This window comes from Thalassophryne amazonica, chromosome 5 (genome assembly GCF_902500255.1).
Source record: "Thalassophryne amazonica chromosome 5, fThaAma1.1, whole genome shotgun sequence".
NCBI lineage: Eukaryota > Metazoa > Chordata > Actinopteri > Batrachoidiformes > Batrachoididae > Thalassophryne > Thalassophryne amazonica.
The window spans coordinates 6,750,532-6,768,560 of NC_047107.1; the positions used below are offsets into that span (position 1 = coordinate 6,750,532).

An 18,029-nucleotide genomic window follows, 5' to 3' on the forward strand; every position below is an offset into this window, starting at 1 on the left:
TGGTGTTCCTGGCAATATGCCACTATGGACTCTAAATACACTCTCAAATCTGCATCTAAACTCTGTCCATGGTTCTCCTTCTTTCTGAGTTGTCCTGGTAATTTCAGTATAATTTATCTTTGGTCCTAACACACCTTTTGCCCGTGTAATCATAGCTTCCACTCTTGTTTCTAAGACTAGATCATCATGTGTCAGTGGTACGCCTTGTTGGTCTGCAGGATTCCAGTCTCCGCGTATCTGACTCCATTTAGGGCCACATGCTTTCATCCACACCTGTTGGACTTCAGGTCCACTAAGGTGGTAAGAACTTCTAATGTTTTCTATATCCTGCATAAATCCCTCAATATCGACATGTGGCGATGGTATCATGTCGACTGCTGCTTTGATATCATCAGCATTCCATGTTCGATATACGAGCATGGTTGATCGCTGTCCTGCTGTTCCTGCACGAGGATTTGGTACTTCTATCATAGGATAGGCACCTCCCTGGTCACTGTGTTCCACCATGGGAGGGGCTGTAGGCACTTTCGCTTGACTGCGTGTTTGTGGTTTTTCTGTTTTTTCTGTTTTTTCACTTTTTACCTTAGGTTTTACTGCTAAATCATACTGTGGTGGCGGTACATCGTCATCCTCTGGTAGAGGAGATAAGGGTGTTGTTGTCACCGACGATCCAGCCGGCGGTGGTTGTTGAGGCTGTTCTGGTTCTCTGTGCTGAATTATCACATCTTCTTCTGCCTTACCTACAGCTTTCTTTTTCCTTGCTTTCTCTAATCGTCGCTTCTCTGCTCCCTTCTGTCTGTTCTCTGCTTCCTCATCCCAAAATGCCACTAAATCTGCCCCTACTTTCTGCATCTTTTTCTCATCACCTTTATGTTTCTGTTCTAACTCCTTCTTTAGCTTCTGTATACTGATCAGGTTCAGTCGTCCGTCAAAGTCATGTTTATTAATCCAGGTCTCCAATTTTTTGTTGTTTTTGGATTTTTTTTTGCTTCCATAAATTTCCAGTCGTCAGTTGATAAATTTTCCTTATTTATAGACGTCTTACCCCCCATTTTTATTATCCCTTGTTATAATTTGGACTTCAGACGGGGGCACACCTAGGGTGTTCTAAATCTGAAGTTTTCACACTTTCTTTGGACGTGACAATTAATTTGCCGTCGTGTGGTTGATTCCTTTCACCTCCCCGTAGGAAGCGGAATCACTTGCCTCTGCTTCCACACACACGGTTGTCACTAACGTTGTCCAAAGTATTACACTTTCACACAGTTATTTACACTTACACAAAACACTATTTACACATAGAAACACTTTTAATAATCGTACGCGTATTCTTATGCCAGGGGAGCTCGCCCTCCCGTGAAATTTAACTAATGTCCTGCATTAGGGGACTCCGCCGTCCCTGCCAGATTTAACTACTTTTTTACAGTGCACGTATTTCTACCCGGGATTTCCTTTACGTATTAAAACAGAGGAGTCCGTACCCTCCTTCCGGAATTTAACTACGTGCGTCCCTCGCAACCGTAGAGGAATCCGCCCTCCTTACAGAGTTTAACTGTGTTTCATTAACAGACGATTCTGTATCATCGCTTACGGAGTTTAACTGTTTTATGTGATCACTTTTATCCCCTACCGGTACGCGTATATAAACAGAGGAGTCCGCACCCTCCTTAGAGAGTTTAACTGCTTTGCATTAACAGACGATTCTGTATCATCGCTTGCGGAATTTAACTGTTTATGTGATCTGATCACCACTCACTCAGTACTGTTTACAAAGAAATTTTACTCACTGACTCGACTTCCTGTCTGTCTTCTTCGGAAAATCTCGTCAACCAGACGATGCCAACGGTGGTCGACAATTGCAGACACGATCAATCGATCGGACCTTGGCCAAGGATTTACGTCTGGACTTGACGACCTCCGCTGGACACCTCCGGTGTTGTTGAGATCCCGGACTGAGCCCCCAGTCAATGTTGGGTATTTTCTCCTCCAAACATTCTTAAAACCTTTGATAAGACAAACAGAGTCAAGAAACACCAGTGAGACAGAAAGTCAAATTTTACGCGCGGAGTGCGGCCAGGCTGTACACCAAGGCTACACTAAAGCCTGGCCTGCGCTTCGCTCTTTTTATTAGTGAATCCCTCATCACATCATAAAACTTGTCCTAAGGGGGGGGGGGACAACGCGAGACAAGTTTCTTCCCGTAACATAAACACATACGTCAATAAGTGCAGCTGTAAGGAAAAACAGTTTCTTTCTTTACTCTTATCGTCGGAGGTCAGCACATCTCGTTCGTCTGTTGCAGTTATCAGCTGTTCTGCATCTGCCTGGAACACTAAGCATCACATCACAATCAGTCAAAATTCAACCTTCAGTTCTTTTACTCCCAGTCGTTAGCGGCTACGAAAACAAGTTGTGTAATAATAATAATAAGTACATCCAGCTCCAACAAGGTTGAATAACACGTACATTCTCGGGTTTAAGTGCAAACAGCACAACACCGTTCTCATCAGAAAGAAGACAAAAGGTACAAATGTTTAACAGTGATAACATATATATATATATAAAATCCTTAACAATAATAATGAATTGAATCTTGAATCGTTGGACTCCAGTAGTTAAATGGTTGCTTTGCTGCAACATTTCAGTTTCTGCTTATTCAAAAAGTCTTTGTTGTTCTTTTCTTTTATTTCTTATTTTGTTGTTGTTTGTATGTGCAGAGCAGATGGTCTCCCCACTGAGTCTGGTCTGCTTGAGGGTTCTTCCTGTAATTAAAACGTAACAACTTTATGCAGCTGTTGTGAGAAAGATGAGGTGCAGATGCACGTTGTTTCCTGTAAAGACGTGAAGAACTACACAGCACCTCCGTTTCTGTTAAACTGCACACACGTGTGTGTAAAGTCATAATTTCAGCTTAATATTTAATGCTTCAGATCTCACTGAGACTGTTAAAATAGTGAACAAAAACCTGTCGGTGCTGCGCTGCTGAAGAAGCGCTTGGATCAGTCAGTGAGCAGAACAAGGCTGGATTAATTTGGGGTGTGTCCAGGTTGAAGATCAGGACCCCAAAGTCTCAGGGGGCTCCACAGGATCGTCCACTCAAAGGCAGCATGAACACAGACTGTCCTCCTCAGGTGATGCTGGTGACCAGAGGCTGTTTATGCTCTGAGTTCACACATCAGCTGATTCTTCCTCAGAACCTCTTTTATGTCCCATTTTGTGAGCATTCAGTGGTTATAAATGAGGTCCCACGTTTGGCTAATAATCACAAAAAGAGAAGTGCATGCATTTGAATGTGTTACTGCGTCTCAGGTAGTTCAGTGGATAAGGAGCTGGAGCCTCATGTATGCCCGTCTCCATGTCCACGTGCAGATGTATCAAAAGTGAAATGTGGACTCATCAGACCACAACACACTTTTCCACTTTGCGTCTGTCCATTTCAAATGAGCGCGGGCTCAGAGAAGTGGTGATCCTCACCCCATCTTTGCTTGTGAACGGCTGAGCCTTTTGGGGATGCTCCTTTTATACCCAATCATGACACTCACCTGTTTCCAATTAGGTGTTCTTTGAGCATTCATCAACTTTCCCAGTCTTCTGTTGCCACATCCCAACTTTTTTGAAACATGTTGCAGGCATCCATTTCAAAATAGCAAATATTTGCACAAAAACAATCAAGTCTATCAATACAAACATTAAATATCTTGTCTTTGTGGTGTATTCAGTTAAATGTAAGTTGAAGAGGATTTCCAATCCAATCCAATCCAGTTTATTTATAGAGCACATTTAAAACCAATAAAGTTGACCAAAGCGCTGTACAAAGACATAAAATCAATCAATCAATCAATAAATAAATAATCACACGATAAATAACAGTGGCAACAATAAAAGTTTTTTAAAACAGTAAAATCATCAACCCTCTAGTCAAAAGCCAAAGAAAACAAGTATGTTTTAAGACGAGATTTAAAAACTAGAGGTGACTGCGCCTGCCTGATACAGAGCAGGCAGGTCATTCCACAATCTGGGACCAACAACAGAGAAAGCTCTATCACCTCTACATTTGAGCTTGGTCTGAGGAACTACAAGCAGAGCTTGATCTCGTGACCTAAGAGAACATGATGGGGAGTAAGACACGAGCAGGGCAGACAGATACCGTGGAGCAAGATCATTAAGACATTTAAAAACAAACAATAAAATTTTAAAATCAATATGATAGCAAACAGGCAGCCAGTGAAGGGGAAAAAAGAACGGGCGAAACATGGTCACACCTCCAGGATCCAGTCAAAAGACGGGCAGCAGCGTTCTGGACCAGCAGCAGCCGTGCAAGTCAGGCCTGGCTAATATTGATTTGCAAATGATTGATTACAATGATTTGCAAATCATTGTAATGTTTTTATTTACATTTCACACAATGTCCCAACTTCATTGGAAATGGGGTTGTAGAACCAACCATTGCATCATAAAGTTTTGTAAACACAGAGAAACCTATATCCGGTAAGATCATTCTACTCTGTATTGATCTGAGGGCTCTCCCATCAGATTCTGATAGGTGTTTAGTTCCCTCACTAAAACACATAAATTCATTATAAACCAGTCCAAGGTATTTATATGAACTTGTAAATGTTAAAGATGTCTCTTCATACATAAAATTGCATGAGCATCTCTGTTCACATTTCTTTCTGAAGTAAATTACCTATGTATTATCCTAATTCAGAGACAGTCTCCATTTTTTACACCATGCATTCAAAATATTCAACCTTTTTTGTAACTTCACTTCAGACTCTACCAGCAAGACAATATCATTAGTGTACAACAAGATACTTAGGTTGTCAATATAGATACCGAGGTTGGCTTCTTTGATTTCATCTACTAGATCATTTATATACAAACCAAATAACGTAGGCGCCTTGTTTCACTCCAAATGGAGTTGGGGAACCAGCCAGCCCTCAAATTATTCACCTGAACACATGCAACTGAGGCTTTATACAGAGATTTGACTGCATTATAAAATCTACCTGAAATCCTTTATGTTAATAGTTTGAACTGCAGCAGGTCTCTTTTAACCCAGTCAAAAACCATGTGTATGATTTTTGTTGTAATATGTGATAAATATCTTATTACATGTCTGTTTATGTGATAAGGTATATGCCCGTACAGGAGGAGCCACTGAATACAAGAGAATCCACAGATCAGCACCAGCGGGCCTCGTGGCCTCTTCTTCTGCCATCATTCATAGTTAAATAAGTGTCTGGCTCCTCCCCATTTCCTCTAGTTTATTTAACTGTAATTCCTTCAGGTTTTTGATTTTTTTGGTCAAAAATGTGCTTTGAGTAAAATGTTTTAGGGATATCCTTAAAAGAGGGGGCTCGGCAGTAGATGGCGCCATTGCTGCACTGCTGTGCACATCACTCATCAATCCTCAGAGCATGGGCATCGGAGGCGGGGCCATATTCACAGTGATGGACAGCTCTGTAAGGTCCGCCCACAGGTCTCTGTGAGAGCAGAAGTGACAGAGATCAAGATTCAATTCAATCAATTTTTTTATATAGCGCCAAATCACAACAAACAGTTGCCCCAAGGCGCTTTATATTGTAAGGCAAGGCCATACAATAATTATGTAAAACCCCAACGGTCAAAACGACCCCCTGTGAGCAAGCACTTGGCTACAGTGGGAAGGAAAAACTCCCTTTTAACAGGAAGAAACCTCCAGCAGAACCAGGCTCAGGGAGGGGCAGTCTTCTGCTGGGACTGGTTGGGGCTGAGGGAGAGAACCAGGAAAAAGACATGCTGTGGAGGGGAGCAGAGATCGATCACTAATGATTAAATGCAGAGTGGTGCATACAGAGCAAAAAGAGAAAGAAACAGTGCATCATGGGAACCCCCCAGCAGTCTACGTCTATAGCAGCATAACTAAGGGATGGTTCAGGGTCACCTGATCCAGCCCTAACTATAAGCTTTAGCAAAAAGGAAAGTTTTAAGCCTAATCTTAAAAGTAGAGAGGGTGTCTGTCTCCCTGATCTGAATTGGGAGCTGGTTCCACAGGAGAGGAGCCTGAAAGCTGAAGGCTCTGCCTCCCATTCTACTCTTACAAACCCTAGGAACTACAAGTAAGCCTGCAGTCTGAGAGCGAAGCGCTCTATTGGGGTGATATGGTACTACGAGGTCCCTAAGATAAGATGGGACCTGATTATTCAAAACCTTATAAGTAAGAAGAAGAATTTTAAATTCTATTCTAGAATTAACAGGAAGCCAATGAAGAGAGGCCAATATGGGTGAGATATGCTCTCTCCTTCTAGTCCCCGTCAGTACTCTAGCTGCAGCATTTTGAATTAACTGAAGGCTTTTTAGGGAACTTTTAGGACAACCTGATAATAATGAATTACAATAGTCCAGCCTAGAGGAAATAAATGCATGAATTAGTTTTTCAGCATCACTCTGAGACAAGACCTTTCTGATTTTAGAGATATTGCGTAAATGCAAAAAAGCAGTCCTACATATTTGTTTAATATGCGCTTTGAATGACATATCCTGATCAAAAATGACTCCAAGATTTCTCACAGTATTACTAGAGGTCAGGGTAATGCCATCCACAGTAAGGATCTGGTTAGACACCATGTTTCTAAGATTTGTGGGGCCAAGTACAATAACTTCAGTTTTATCTGAGTTTAAAAGCAGGAAATTAGAGGTCATCCATGTCTTTATGTCTGTAAGACAATCCTGCAGTTTAGCTAATTGGTGTGTGTCCTCTGGCTTCATGGATAGATAAAGCTGGGTATCATCTGCATAACAATGAAAATTTAAGCAATACCGTCTAATAATACTGCCTAAGTGAATAAAATTGGTCCTAGCACAGAATAATAGTCGCCAATAACCAGAGTTTGATCCTCGGCGGGTGTGTCGTCGAGTGGGGAAAAACGGTTAGAGATGTGAACGGGTTGGCGGTGTACACGGGGCTTCTGTTTAGGGCTACGCTTCCTCCTCACAGTCACCCAGTCAGCCTGCTTTCCCGGCTGCTCGGGATCTGCCAGGGGGTAACTAACGGCGGCTAAGCTACCTTGGTCCGCACCGACTACAGGGGCCTGGCTAGCTGTAGAATTTTCCACGGTGCGGAGCCGAGTCTCCAATTCGCCCAGCCTGGCCTCCAAAGCTACGAATAAGCTACACTTATTACAAGTACCGTTACTGCTAAAGGAGGCCGAGGAATAACTAAACATTTCACACCCAGAGCAGAAAAGTGCGGGAGAGACAGGAGAAGCCGCCATGCTAAATCGGCTAAGAGCTAGTAGCTACGCTAAGCTAGCGGATTCCTAAAAACACGCAAAGTGAATAATGTGTAAATAATTTAGAGGTGATTCAGCAGAAGGAGTGCTTTAGTTAAGGCACGTGAAGATTACACTGTGAAACAAATCGTAATCTACATAACTAGATCAATCTAACTGCGCAGATTTAACAGATACAGAAAAACACCGCTGTGCTCCGGAACAGGAAGTGATACAATACCGCAGTGAGAGCCAACCACCAGTAGAGGCCATAATCAGTTTAAAATGATGATGAGACTTTCTCCTCATTTCAAATGGAAAGTGAAAATAATCAACTCCAGAGAGACAGTGCCCAGGACCATCACACCGGACCTGATAAAGGCTTGTTCCACCACGTGCACCAAGATCAATCAATCAATCAATCAATTTTATTTATATAGCTCCAAATCACAACAAACAGTTCCCCCAAGGCGCTTTATATTGTAAGGCAAGGCCATACAATAATTACGTAAAAACCCCAACGGTCAAAACGACCCCCTGTGAGCAAGCACTTGGCGACAGTGGGAAGGAAAAACTCCCTTTTAACAGGAAGAAACCTCCAGGAGAACCAGGCTCAGGGAGGGGCAGTCTTCTGCTGGGACTAGTTGGGGCTGAGGGGAGAGAACCAGGAAAAAGACATGCTGTGGAGGGGAGCAGAGATCAATCACTAATGATTAAATGCAGAGTGGTGCATACAGAGCAAAAAGAGAAAGAAACACTCAGTGCATCATGGGAACCCCCCAGCAGTCTAAGTCTATAGCAGCGTAACTAAGGGATGGTTCAGGGTCACCTGATCCAGCCCTAACTATAAGCTTTAGCAAAAAGGAAAGTTTTAAGTCTAATCTTAAAAGTAGAGAGGGTGTCTGTCTCCCTGATCTGAATTGGGAGCTGGTTCCACAGGAGAGGAGCCTGAAAGCTGAAGGCTCTGCCTCCCATTCTACTCTTACAAACCCTAGGAACTACAAGTAAGCCTGCAGTCTGAGAGCGAAGCGCTCTATTGGGGTGATATGGTACTAAGAGGTCCCTAAGATAAGATGGGACCTGATTATACAAAACCTTATAAGTAAGAAGAAGAATTTTAAATTCTATTCTAGAATTAACAGGAAGCCAATGAAGAGAGGCCAATATGGGTGAGATATGCTCTCTCCTAGTCCCCGTTAGTACTCTAGCTGCAGCATTTTGAATCAACTGAAGGCTTTTCAGGGAACTCTTACGACAACCTGATAATAATGAATTACAATAGTCCAGCCTAGAGGAAATAAATGCATGAATTAGTTTTTCAGCATCACTCTGAGACAAGACCTTTCTAATTTTAGAGATATTGCGTAAATGCAAAAAAGCAGTCCTACATATTTGTTTAATATGCGCATTGAATGACATATCCTGATCAAAAATGACTCCAAGATTTCTCACAGTATTACTAGAGGTCAGGGTAATGCCATCCAGAGTAAGGATCTGGTTAGACACCATGTTTTAAGATTTGTGGGGCCAAGTACAATAACTTCAGTTTTATCTGAGTTTAAAAGCAGGAAATTAGAGGTCATCCATGTCTTTATGTCTGTAAGACAATCCTGCAGTTTAGCTAATTGGTGTGTGTCCTCTGGCTTCATGGATAGATAAAGCTGGGTATCATCTGCGTAACAATGAAAATTTAAGCAATGCCGTCTAATAATATTGCCTAAGGGAAGCATGTATAAAGTGAATAAAATTGGTCCTAGCACAGAACCTTGTGGAACTCCATAATTAACCTTAGTCTGTGAAGAAGATTCCCCATTTACATGAACAAATTGTAATCTATTAGATAAATATGATTCAAACCACCGCAGCGCAGTGCTTTTAATACCTATGGCATGCTCTAATCTCTGTAATAAAATTTTATGGTCAACAGTATCAAAAGCAGCACTGAGGTCTAACAGAACAAGCACAGAGATGAGTCCACTGTCTGAGGCCATAAGAATATCATTTGTAACCTTCACTAATGCTGTTTCTGTACTATGATGAATTCTAAAACCTGACTGAAACTCTTCAAATAGACCATTCCTCTGCAGATGATCAGTTAGCTGTTTTACAACTACCCTTTCAAGAATTTTTGAGAGAAAAGGAAGGTTGGAGATTGGCCTATAATTAGCTAAGATAGCTGGGTCAAGTGATGGCTTTTTAAGTAATGGTTTAATTACTGCCACCTTAAAAGCCTGTGGTACATAGCCAACTAATAAAGATAGATTGATCATATTTAAGATCGACGCATTAAATAATGGTAGGGCTTCCTTGAGCAGCCTGGTAGGAATGGGGTCTAATAGACATGTTGATGGTTTGGATGAAGTAACTAATGAAAATAACTCAGACAGAACAATCGGAGAGAAAGAGTCTAACCAAATACCGGCATCACTGAAAGCAGCCAAAGATACGTCTTTGGGATGGTTATGAGTAATTTTTTCTCTAATAGTTAAAATTTTATTAGCAAAGAAAGTCATGAAGTCATTACTAGTTAAAGTTAAAGGAATACTCAGCTCAATAGAGCTCTGACTCTTTGTCAGCCTGGCTACAGTGCTGAAAAGAAACCTGGGGTTGTTCTTATTTTCTTCAATTAGTGATGAGTAGTAAGATGTCCTAGCTTTACGGAGGGCTTTTTTATAGAACAACAGACTCTTTTTCCACGCTAAGTGAAGATCTTCTAAATTAGTGAGACGCCATTTCCTCTCCAATTTACGGGTTATCTGCTTAAGCTGCGAGTTTGTGAGTTATACCACGGAGTCAGGCACATCTGATTTAAAGCTCTCTTTTTCAGAGGAGCTACAGCATCCAAAGTTGTCTTCAATGAGGATGTAAAACTATTGACGAGATACTCTATCTCACTTACAGACTTTAGGTAGCTACTCTGCACTGTGTTGGTATATGGCATTAGAGAACATAAAGAAGGAATCATATCCTTAAACCTAGTTACAGCGCTTTCTGAAAGACTTCTAGTGTAATGAAACTTATTCCCCACTGCTGGGTAGTCCATCAGAGTAAATGTAAATGTTATTAAGAAATGATCAGACAGAAGGGAGTTTTCAGGGAATACTGTTAAGTCTTCAATTTCCATACCATAAGTCAGAACAAGATCTAAGATATGATTAAAGTGGTGGGTGGACTCATTTACTTTTTGAGCAAAGCCATTTGAGTCTAATAATAGATTAAATGCAGTGTTGAGGCTGTCATTCTCAGCATCTGTGTGGATGTTAAAATCGCCCACTATAATTATCTTATCTGAGCTAAGCACTAAGTCAGACAAAAGGTCTGAAAATTCACAGAGAAACTCACAGTAACGACCAGGTGGACGATAGATAATAACAAATAAAACTGGTTTTTGGGACTTCCAATTTGGATGGACAAGACTAAGAGTCAAGCTTTCAAATGAATTAAAGCTCTGTCTGGGTTTTTGATTAATTAATAAGCTGGAATGGAAGATTGCTGCTAATCCTCCGCCTCGGCCCGTGCTACGAGCATTCTGGCAGTTAGTGTGACTCGGGGGTGTTGACTCATTTAAACTAACATATTCATCCTGCTGTAACCAGGTTTCTGTTAGGCAGAATAAATCAATATGTTGATCAATTATTATATCATTTACTAACAGGGACTTAGAAGAGAGAGACCTAATGTTTAATAGACCACATTTAACTGTTTTAGTCTGTGGTGCAGTTGAAGGTGCTATATTATTTTTTCTTTTTGAATTTTTATGCTTAAATAGATTTTTGCTGGTTATTGGTAGTCTGGGAGCAGGCACCGTCTCTACGGGGATGGGGTAATGAGGGGATGGCAGGGGGAGAGAAGCTGCAGAGAGGTGTGTAAGACTACAACTCTGCTTCCTGGTCCCAACCCTGGATAGTCACGGTTTGGAGGATTTAAGAAAATTGGCCAGATTTCTAGAAATGAGAGCTGCTCCATCCAAAGTGGGATGGATGCCGTCTCTCCTAACAAAACCAGGTTTTCCCCAGAAGCTTTGCCAATTATCTATGAAGCCCACCTCATTCTTCAAGATGATGGCAGGTATTACTTTACATCCTAGGATCATGCCAGACACTGTCTGACTCCACTGTTTTCCTCTCACACTTGTTAGAACAATATGAAGGACACACACACACACACACACACACACACACACACACACACACACACACACACACACACACACACACACACACACACACACACACACACACACACACACACACACACACACACACACACACATATCTCAACATCAACATGCAGATCCACCTTGGATCTGCTGTGGTGACCCCAAGTGGAAACAAGGGAGCAGCGAAAGGGACCTACTGTTTTTGCATGCACACACCCAGAGTGGCATCACTGAGGTTTTCTAGAGAGACCTGGATGGTGTCACCATGTTGGCAGTGCTGACTCCGCCTACATCATGGCCAACTCATAAATGGGTAAAGAGGTTGAGTGTGGGTGAGAGCTTGTGTGACCTGAGCATGATGACTGAAGCTCAGACACACCCCCATCTCAGAGTCAGTGAACTAATACTTAACAGGCTAATCTTGGTTCAGGTGTTTTATTAAGTGAAATTTTTTGGGGTGGGGGTGGGGGTGGGCAGTGTTTTTTTAATGACAGGTGGCTTGGCTGTGATTATTAAAAATTGTGACTAGGTTATTTCCTCAGAAATCATAGATTAACTGGGCCTAATGTTATAAAGCTCCCTGTCACTGCTAAAAGTTCCAACGCTGCAAACATGGGTGCAATTTGATGGGGGATAGGGGGGACATGCGCCCCCCCACCTTTTCAACCAGGGGGGACAGAATATGGTATGCCCCCCCCACCTTCTGACATATATGTGTGTACTTGAAACATGCTATGTCAGTCTTATGTGCAAAACCATGTCAGAATAGTATCTTTGTTTCTGCAAGTTTGTATTATTTTTGGCAGCATTGACTTGTTTACAACACCTGTTTCTTGTTTGTCACATTCAGAATTTTCTGGGACTGCATTTGCCCAGATTTGAAACCAAAAATTGTTGCCTCTAGGGACTAGTGTCTACACATAAGTATCAATGGACCATATGCTAATTTACTAAATTCTGAAAGTTAGAAAAGAAAATCAGAAAAGCTATCTGGGACCTCAGAAAGCCCATCTGCAATTATTGCTTGATCTCCAAAATCAGTCTATGCAAGTGAAATTATGTTCAGTATGAGTATTGTCATTAGTGCCACTTCGAAAATTAAATTCATGATAAGTAATTTATCCTAAACTTAAGATCTGTTGTTTTTCAAACTTATGCAAAAACAAATCTTGAGAAAAAAAATAGAGTATGTGATAGTTAATAATTATTAAGAGCCTGTTCTGTCATATTTATGAATACATTTTACCACATTGCAGTTGTTTTTTAATGAAAACTCAACCTATCATTCCTTTTGAGTTCTACACATGTGGTGATACCTTATTTACACCAGGATGTTAATAAAATCAATGCTGGCTATTCACAGAATAAAGTACTTATATCCACAGTTTCAAATTGCATAAGTCAAATGCTGTCCACTATATGGTCTTCACAAAACATTAAAATTACTGTTCTGGATGCTCAGAATGCATCTGAGTTTATCTAGAAAGCGTTGGCTTATGGGGGCCTAAAGTGGCCCCCAGACCCCGGCCTATGGGCTTCGGCACTGTGGGCCTCGCACTTTGTTCCCCCAGTTTCTAGTTCTAAATTGCGCCCTTGCTGGCAACACACATTAAAGAACATGAAAATTTCACATCCCCTTTGACAGACTGGCACCCTTACGCTCTATGACTACTGGGATAGACTCCAGCCCCCCGTGACCCTTAATTGGAGTAAGTGGTTGAAGATGAGTGAGTGAGTGAAAATTTCTCTCAGTGGAAATGCTGGAGCACAGACTTCTTAGATGAGCTGCAAGGGCAGCTAACTACATGGCAATTCATTCATTCATTTTCTATGCCCATTAAGGTTCATGAGAACATGCAAACTCCACACAGACAGTACCGGGTTGGGAGAGAACCTGGGACCTTCTCTGACAGCGCCAACAAGCCATATTATAGCAGCTGTTTGCATTAAAATGCCCAGAAAGGACAGAAACAGTCTTCCATGACAGCTAGCACCCCCAGCTAGCAGTGTCTGTGACCACAGCCCTTGTGTACAAAGCATGTGTATGCACAAAAACCTGGCGTACGTCCATCTCCACGTCCACATGCAGATGTATCAAAAGTGAAATGACCGTGGAAATGTGCGGTGCCTCACGCAAAAATCCTGGCTGGTGTACGTACATTTCTGCAGCTGTTGTGCCATCTCCAACATGTACAGGTGACGCAGGGAACCGTTAATGGTGTGAAAACCAGAAGTCATCAGAGTGATGTGCACATCAGAGACACACTGATGAACATTTAACACAGCCACGTGTTTGGAATTACATGGATGAATATAAAAACACTTTTACACTCACAAAGTGATGTGTAAAATGGCACTAACAGTGGCTGCGTTAGCGTTGTTACAGGACCTTGCAAATGGTGCAATTCGGCATGAGTAGGGAACACGAGTATTTACTCCCAAATTAGCATAATTGGCTCTGAAACTGATTTTGATGACCAAGGCCACTGTGACTAGAGACGTGCACAGAACTGCGGTCGGCCCAGAGTGCAGTACAGCGAGGAGCCAGGGGTTGTCTGTGTCCACACAGGTGCTGACCATGCTGGACTTCCTGGCATCAGGGGCATTCCAGTGTGAGCTGGCTGATTGGTCAGGCATGTGCCAGTCAACCTTACGCCGAGCCGACAGCTGTGTGGAACACAATCATCTGAATCTCATCCAGGTACATTCCAACATTATAGCACATTTTGCAGCGAGAGCTGGTTTCCTGAATGTAATTGGAGCTATTTACTGCACAAATTTTGTTGTGAAGGTGCCATCACATGATGAATTTGTTTCTGTTAAGAGGAAACATTTTCATTCCATCAGTGTTCAAATCATATGTGATGCACAAATGTGCATCAGGCAGCTGGCACGGCGAGCCATGGGGGCCTGCTTGTGTTAAAATAGTTTATTTGTGTAACTGTTCCGAACAAAAACCAGTGCAGACACATTTGGGCATGTGCACATTCAAATATGTTTTTACTGTTATTATTGTCTTTTTTAATTTTTGCTTAATGGTGAGCTGCAGAGCTCCATAACAGGCTTCCTGTGTTCCGTTTTTGTCCATAAATTCGTGTGTAAATTGTGTGTGCACGCTGTTGTGCATGCCAGCCCCACATGCACACTCACCGTAGCTCCCACGAACATTTTGTCCACTTTCATGATTAATCTGTTTAACAGCGTACTGAATAAACTGTCCCTGTGTGTCTCCACGTAGTTAAGAGAACAGCTGGTCCACCATGGCCCCTAGTAAAAATGGGCCCTTATACCTCAAAAAAAAAAAAAAAAAATCTAAAATCAAAAGGTTTAATGAAGCAATGCAATTGGTGCTTCAACAACATATGAGAAAAAACAAAACAAAACAAAACACTGCAGCTAGAAACAGAAGTGTAACTTTGATAAACGATAAAGAGAATCCATTATAACCATGTGTGAGCAATTCAGATTTTTGTCTTGGCTTGTTGTTGAAGCTTGTAGTCAAGTTCAGATCTGCAGAACATTATTACCACATTAGGGCACAAATTAAAAACTATACCCTTATTTGACTTATCAGTCAGAGTCAGATACACTATCAGTGTTTTTCTGATTCGTGTCTGTGTCTCTTCACTGCAGTCGGGTTAAATACACACTGAAGTAAGAGCAAGCTGAGCCAAGACACCACACACACAGCAAGGCAACCGGCATAATGCACTTATTAATCATACTGCGACATGTTCCAGTAAACACGTTGGTGGAAGAGCACATGGGCTGATGGAAAGAAGAAAACATCAGCATGGAGACTGTGGCTACAGACTACACTAAAGAACCAGCACTGCTCTCAGCCCTCCAAATATGGCTGACGTTTGTCTATATTCAGTCTTAGGTGACGATTTCCTCTGTAAACTATGAGCATCACTGAGCAGGCCATAAAAACTCTGCAGAGCAGGGTCAGAAGGTACGAATTTACAAGCTCCAACTATGGACAAAATGATTTGAGCGCAAGGTCAAGCTAAATATTTAACTTAATTTCTCCGGCTTGAGATCACTATTTACTGAGTTTTGACAATCCATTTACTTTTGTACAGAAAGCAAAATAAGTATTGAACATGTCATCATGTTTCTCAGTAAATATATTTCTAAAGGTGCTATTGACATGAAATTTCACCAGATGTCAGTAACAACACAAGTAAGCAATAGATACAAGGAAATCAAGCCATAGATGTCCATAAATTAAGTTATGTGTAATAATGTGAAATGACACAAAGAAAATGTATCAGACACCTGAAGAAAGGGAGGTGCAAAAAGGTACAGAAAGCCAAGACACCAGCTCAAATCTATCAGTAAGTAGAAAACAATCCTGCCCCTTGTCAGTGCAAATTAATTTCTGCTGGTTCAGTCCCAACTGATGGCCTATATTAAGGTGTCTAATTACCAAGGTGTCACACAAGAAACATCTCATGATGGGTAAAAGCAAAGCTCTCCTCAAGCTCTTCGCAAACTTATTGTTGCAAAACGTACAGATGGCATTAGTTATAGAAGGATTTCTAAAACTCTGAATGTGATCCTCACATGATTTGTAACAGAGGACCGAAAACAATTATCAGAAGAGTTGTTCAAGAGCCAAGAACCACTTCAGAAAAACCTGGAATTAGCGGGTAGTTGTTTCACAGAAAACAAGTAATGCACTCACCCTCCATGGCCTGTACGCACGCTCACCACACAAGACTTCATTGCTGAAGAAGAAGCACATTGAAGCTCATTTAAAGTTTGCTGCACAACATTTAGACAAACCTGTGAAAAGCTGGCATAGTCTGGTCTGATGAGACCAAAACTGAACTCTTTGGATGCCATAATACACACCACAAATGGCACTGCACATTTTTATCAAGAATGTTGTGGTACATTTTTCCATTCATCCTTCCTTCAGTTATATAATGTTTGCCAGTGCCATCTGCTGAAAACCAGCCCCACACCATGTTGTACAGGGACATTTTAAGAAGCACAAATCTATCTATAAAGCAAGAAGTGGCTCTGAGTGTGTGTGTGTGTGTGTGTGTGTGTGTGTGTGTGTGTGTGTGTGTGTGTGTAGGTATGTGGCTTGCATATCTATCAGTCATAAAGGCTGGAGGCGGTTGGACACAAATGCTGGATTCAGGAGGGTTGGCTTCAGAGTTTAATGTTGGGCTGTGCAGGGTTCGGTACACAAAAAGGCAGGCAGGAATAAGCAACAGTGTCCATAACATTAGGCTGAGACAGGATCCGAAAAACAGGCAAACAGGTCAGTGCACAGGCTAGCAAAAACCGGGCAAATACTCTGAAGACAAAACATGGCTTGAAAGCGGCACATGGCACAACAATCTTGCAGCAGGTGAAGGGAACAGTGCGGCTTATAAAGAGGACGTGGAGGAAAAACCAAACGGGTGGAGGAGTGAACGGGAAGAGGGCGTGGCAGGCTGAGAGAGAGGATGGAAGGTGATCCAGACTGACGGAAAATATGAGTAAATTAAGTTATTTTATTTATTTGTTGCACCTCTCTTCTTCTGTGGCATTTAACGGCAGCCGGCATCCTTATTGTTGCATTGCTACCACCTTCTGCATCAGTTTGTTATAGCAGCACTAAATCCTCTCCATGAGTCCAGTGCCTTCAAGTATTTACTTGAAGGCCTTCAAGTATTTACTTGAAGGCACTGGAGTCATTGTTTGAGTTTTGTTCTATATGTTTTAATTTTTGCTTTCTTTTGACTTGTTTTGTAAATGAGAGATTTTGTTTGTGCGTGCTGAATAAATCATTCATTCATTCATTCATTTAAAAAGCCAAGACTCCCCCACCCCCCACTTGACCTGTCTAAAATACTGTCTAAAATACTGCCTACAGAAACGTCTTCCAGGCCTTTTCTTCTAAATTCTGAGAGAAGCGCCTGCTTTTCTCTGGAATATTTATTACAATACATGAGGATGTGCTGCACTGACTCTGGCTGTGGACATATTATACAAATAATGAATGTTTATGAGTTCAATCCATGAACAATTTTATAAACCAACAATAAAACTTTAAAATCCGATCTGGCAGAAACCGGTAGCCAATGAAGGGATGCCAGAATGGGAGTAATGTGGTCAAACCTTCTACTTTGTGTCAAAAGTCTGGCAGCAGCATTCTGTACCAACTGAAGTCCTCGAATGCGAGACTGCGGCAGGCCAGAAAATAAAGCATTACAATAATCCAATCTAGAAGAGACAAACGCATGAATGAGAGTCTCAGCATCAGCCATAGACAGGATGGGGCGAATCTTCACTATATTTCTCAGATGAAAGAAAGCAGTCCTCATAATTTCCCTAATGTGGAGGTCAAAGGACAACGTAGGATCAAAAATGACCCCAAGGTTCCTCACTTTGTCAGTATGATGTATAACACATGAACCTAGGCTAAGCGCCAGCTGATCAAATTGATGCCGATGTCTTGCTGGACCAAGAACCATCATTTCAGTCTTATCAGAGTTCAAAAGTAGAAAGTTGCTAGACATCCAACTTCTCACTGCTGCGAGACAGTCCTGTAAAGATTTTATGTGGACAGGATTTCCAGCAGCTATCGGCATATACGAGGTCTATTAGAAAAGTAT

At 41.7% G+C, this 18,029-nt stretch overlaps 1 protein-coding gene across 1 annotated transcript in view; it reads left to right on the forward strand.

Annotated features, from left to right (window-relative positions):
- The window catches only part of ggt5a (gamma-glutamyltransferase 5a), a 223,320-nt gene that overhangs the window by 42,041 nt on the left and 163,250 nt on the right, over positions 1-18,029 (forward strand). Inside the window, exons 4-6 of the mRNA XM_034169431.1 lie at positions 5,339-5,466; positions 7,570-7,648; positions 11,023-11,039. Of these exons, the coding sequence (XP_034025322.1) occupies positions 5,339-5,466; positions 7,570-7,648; positions 11,023-11,039 (224 nt within the window). The remainder of the gene's footprint in view (positions 1-5,338; positions 5,467-7,569; positions 7,649-11,022; positions 11,040-18,029) is intronic.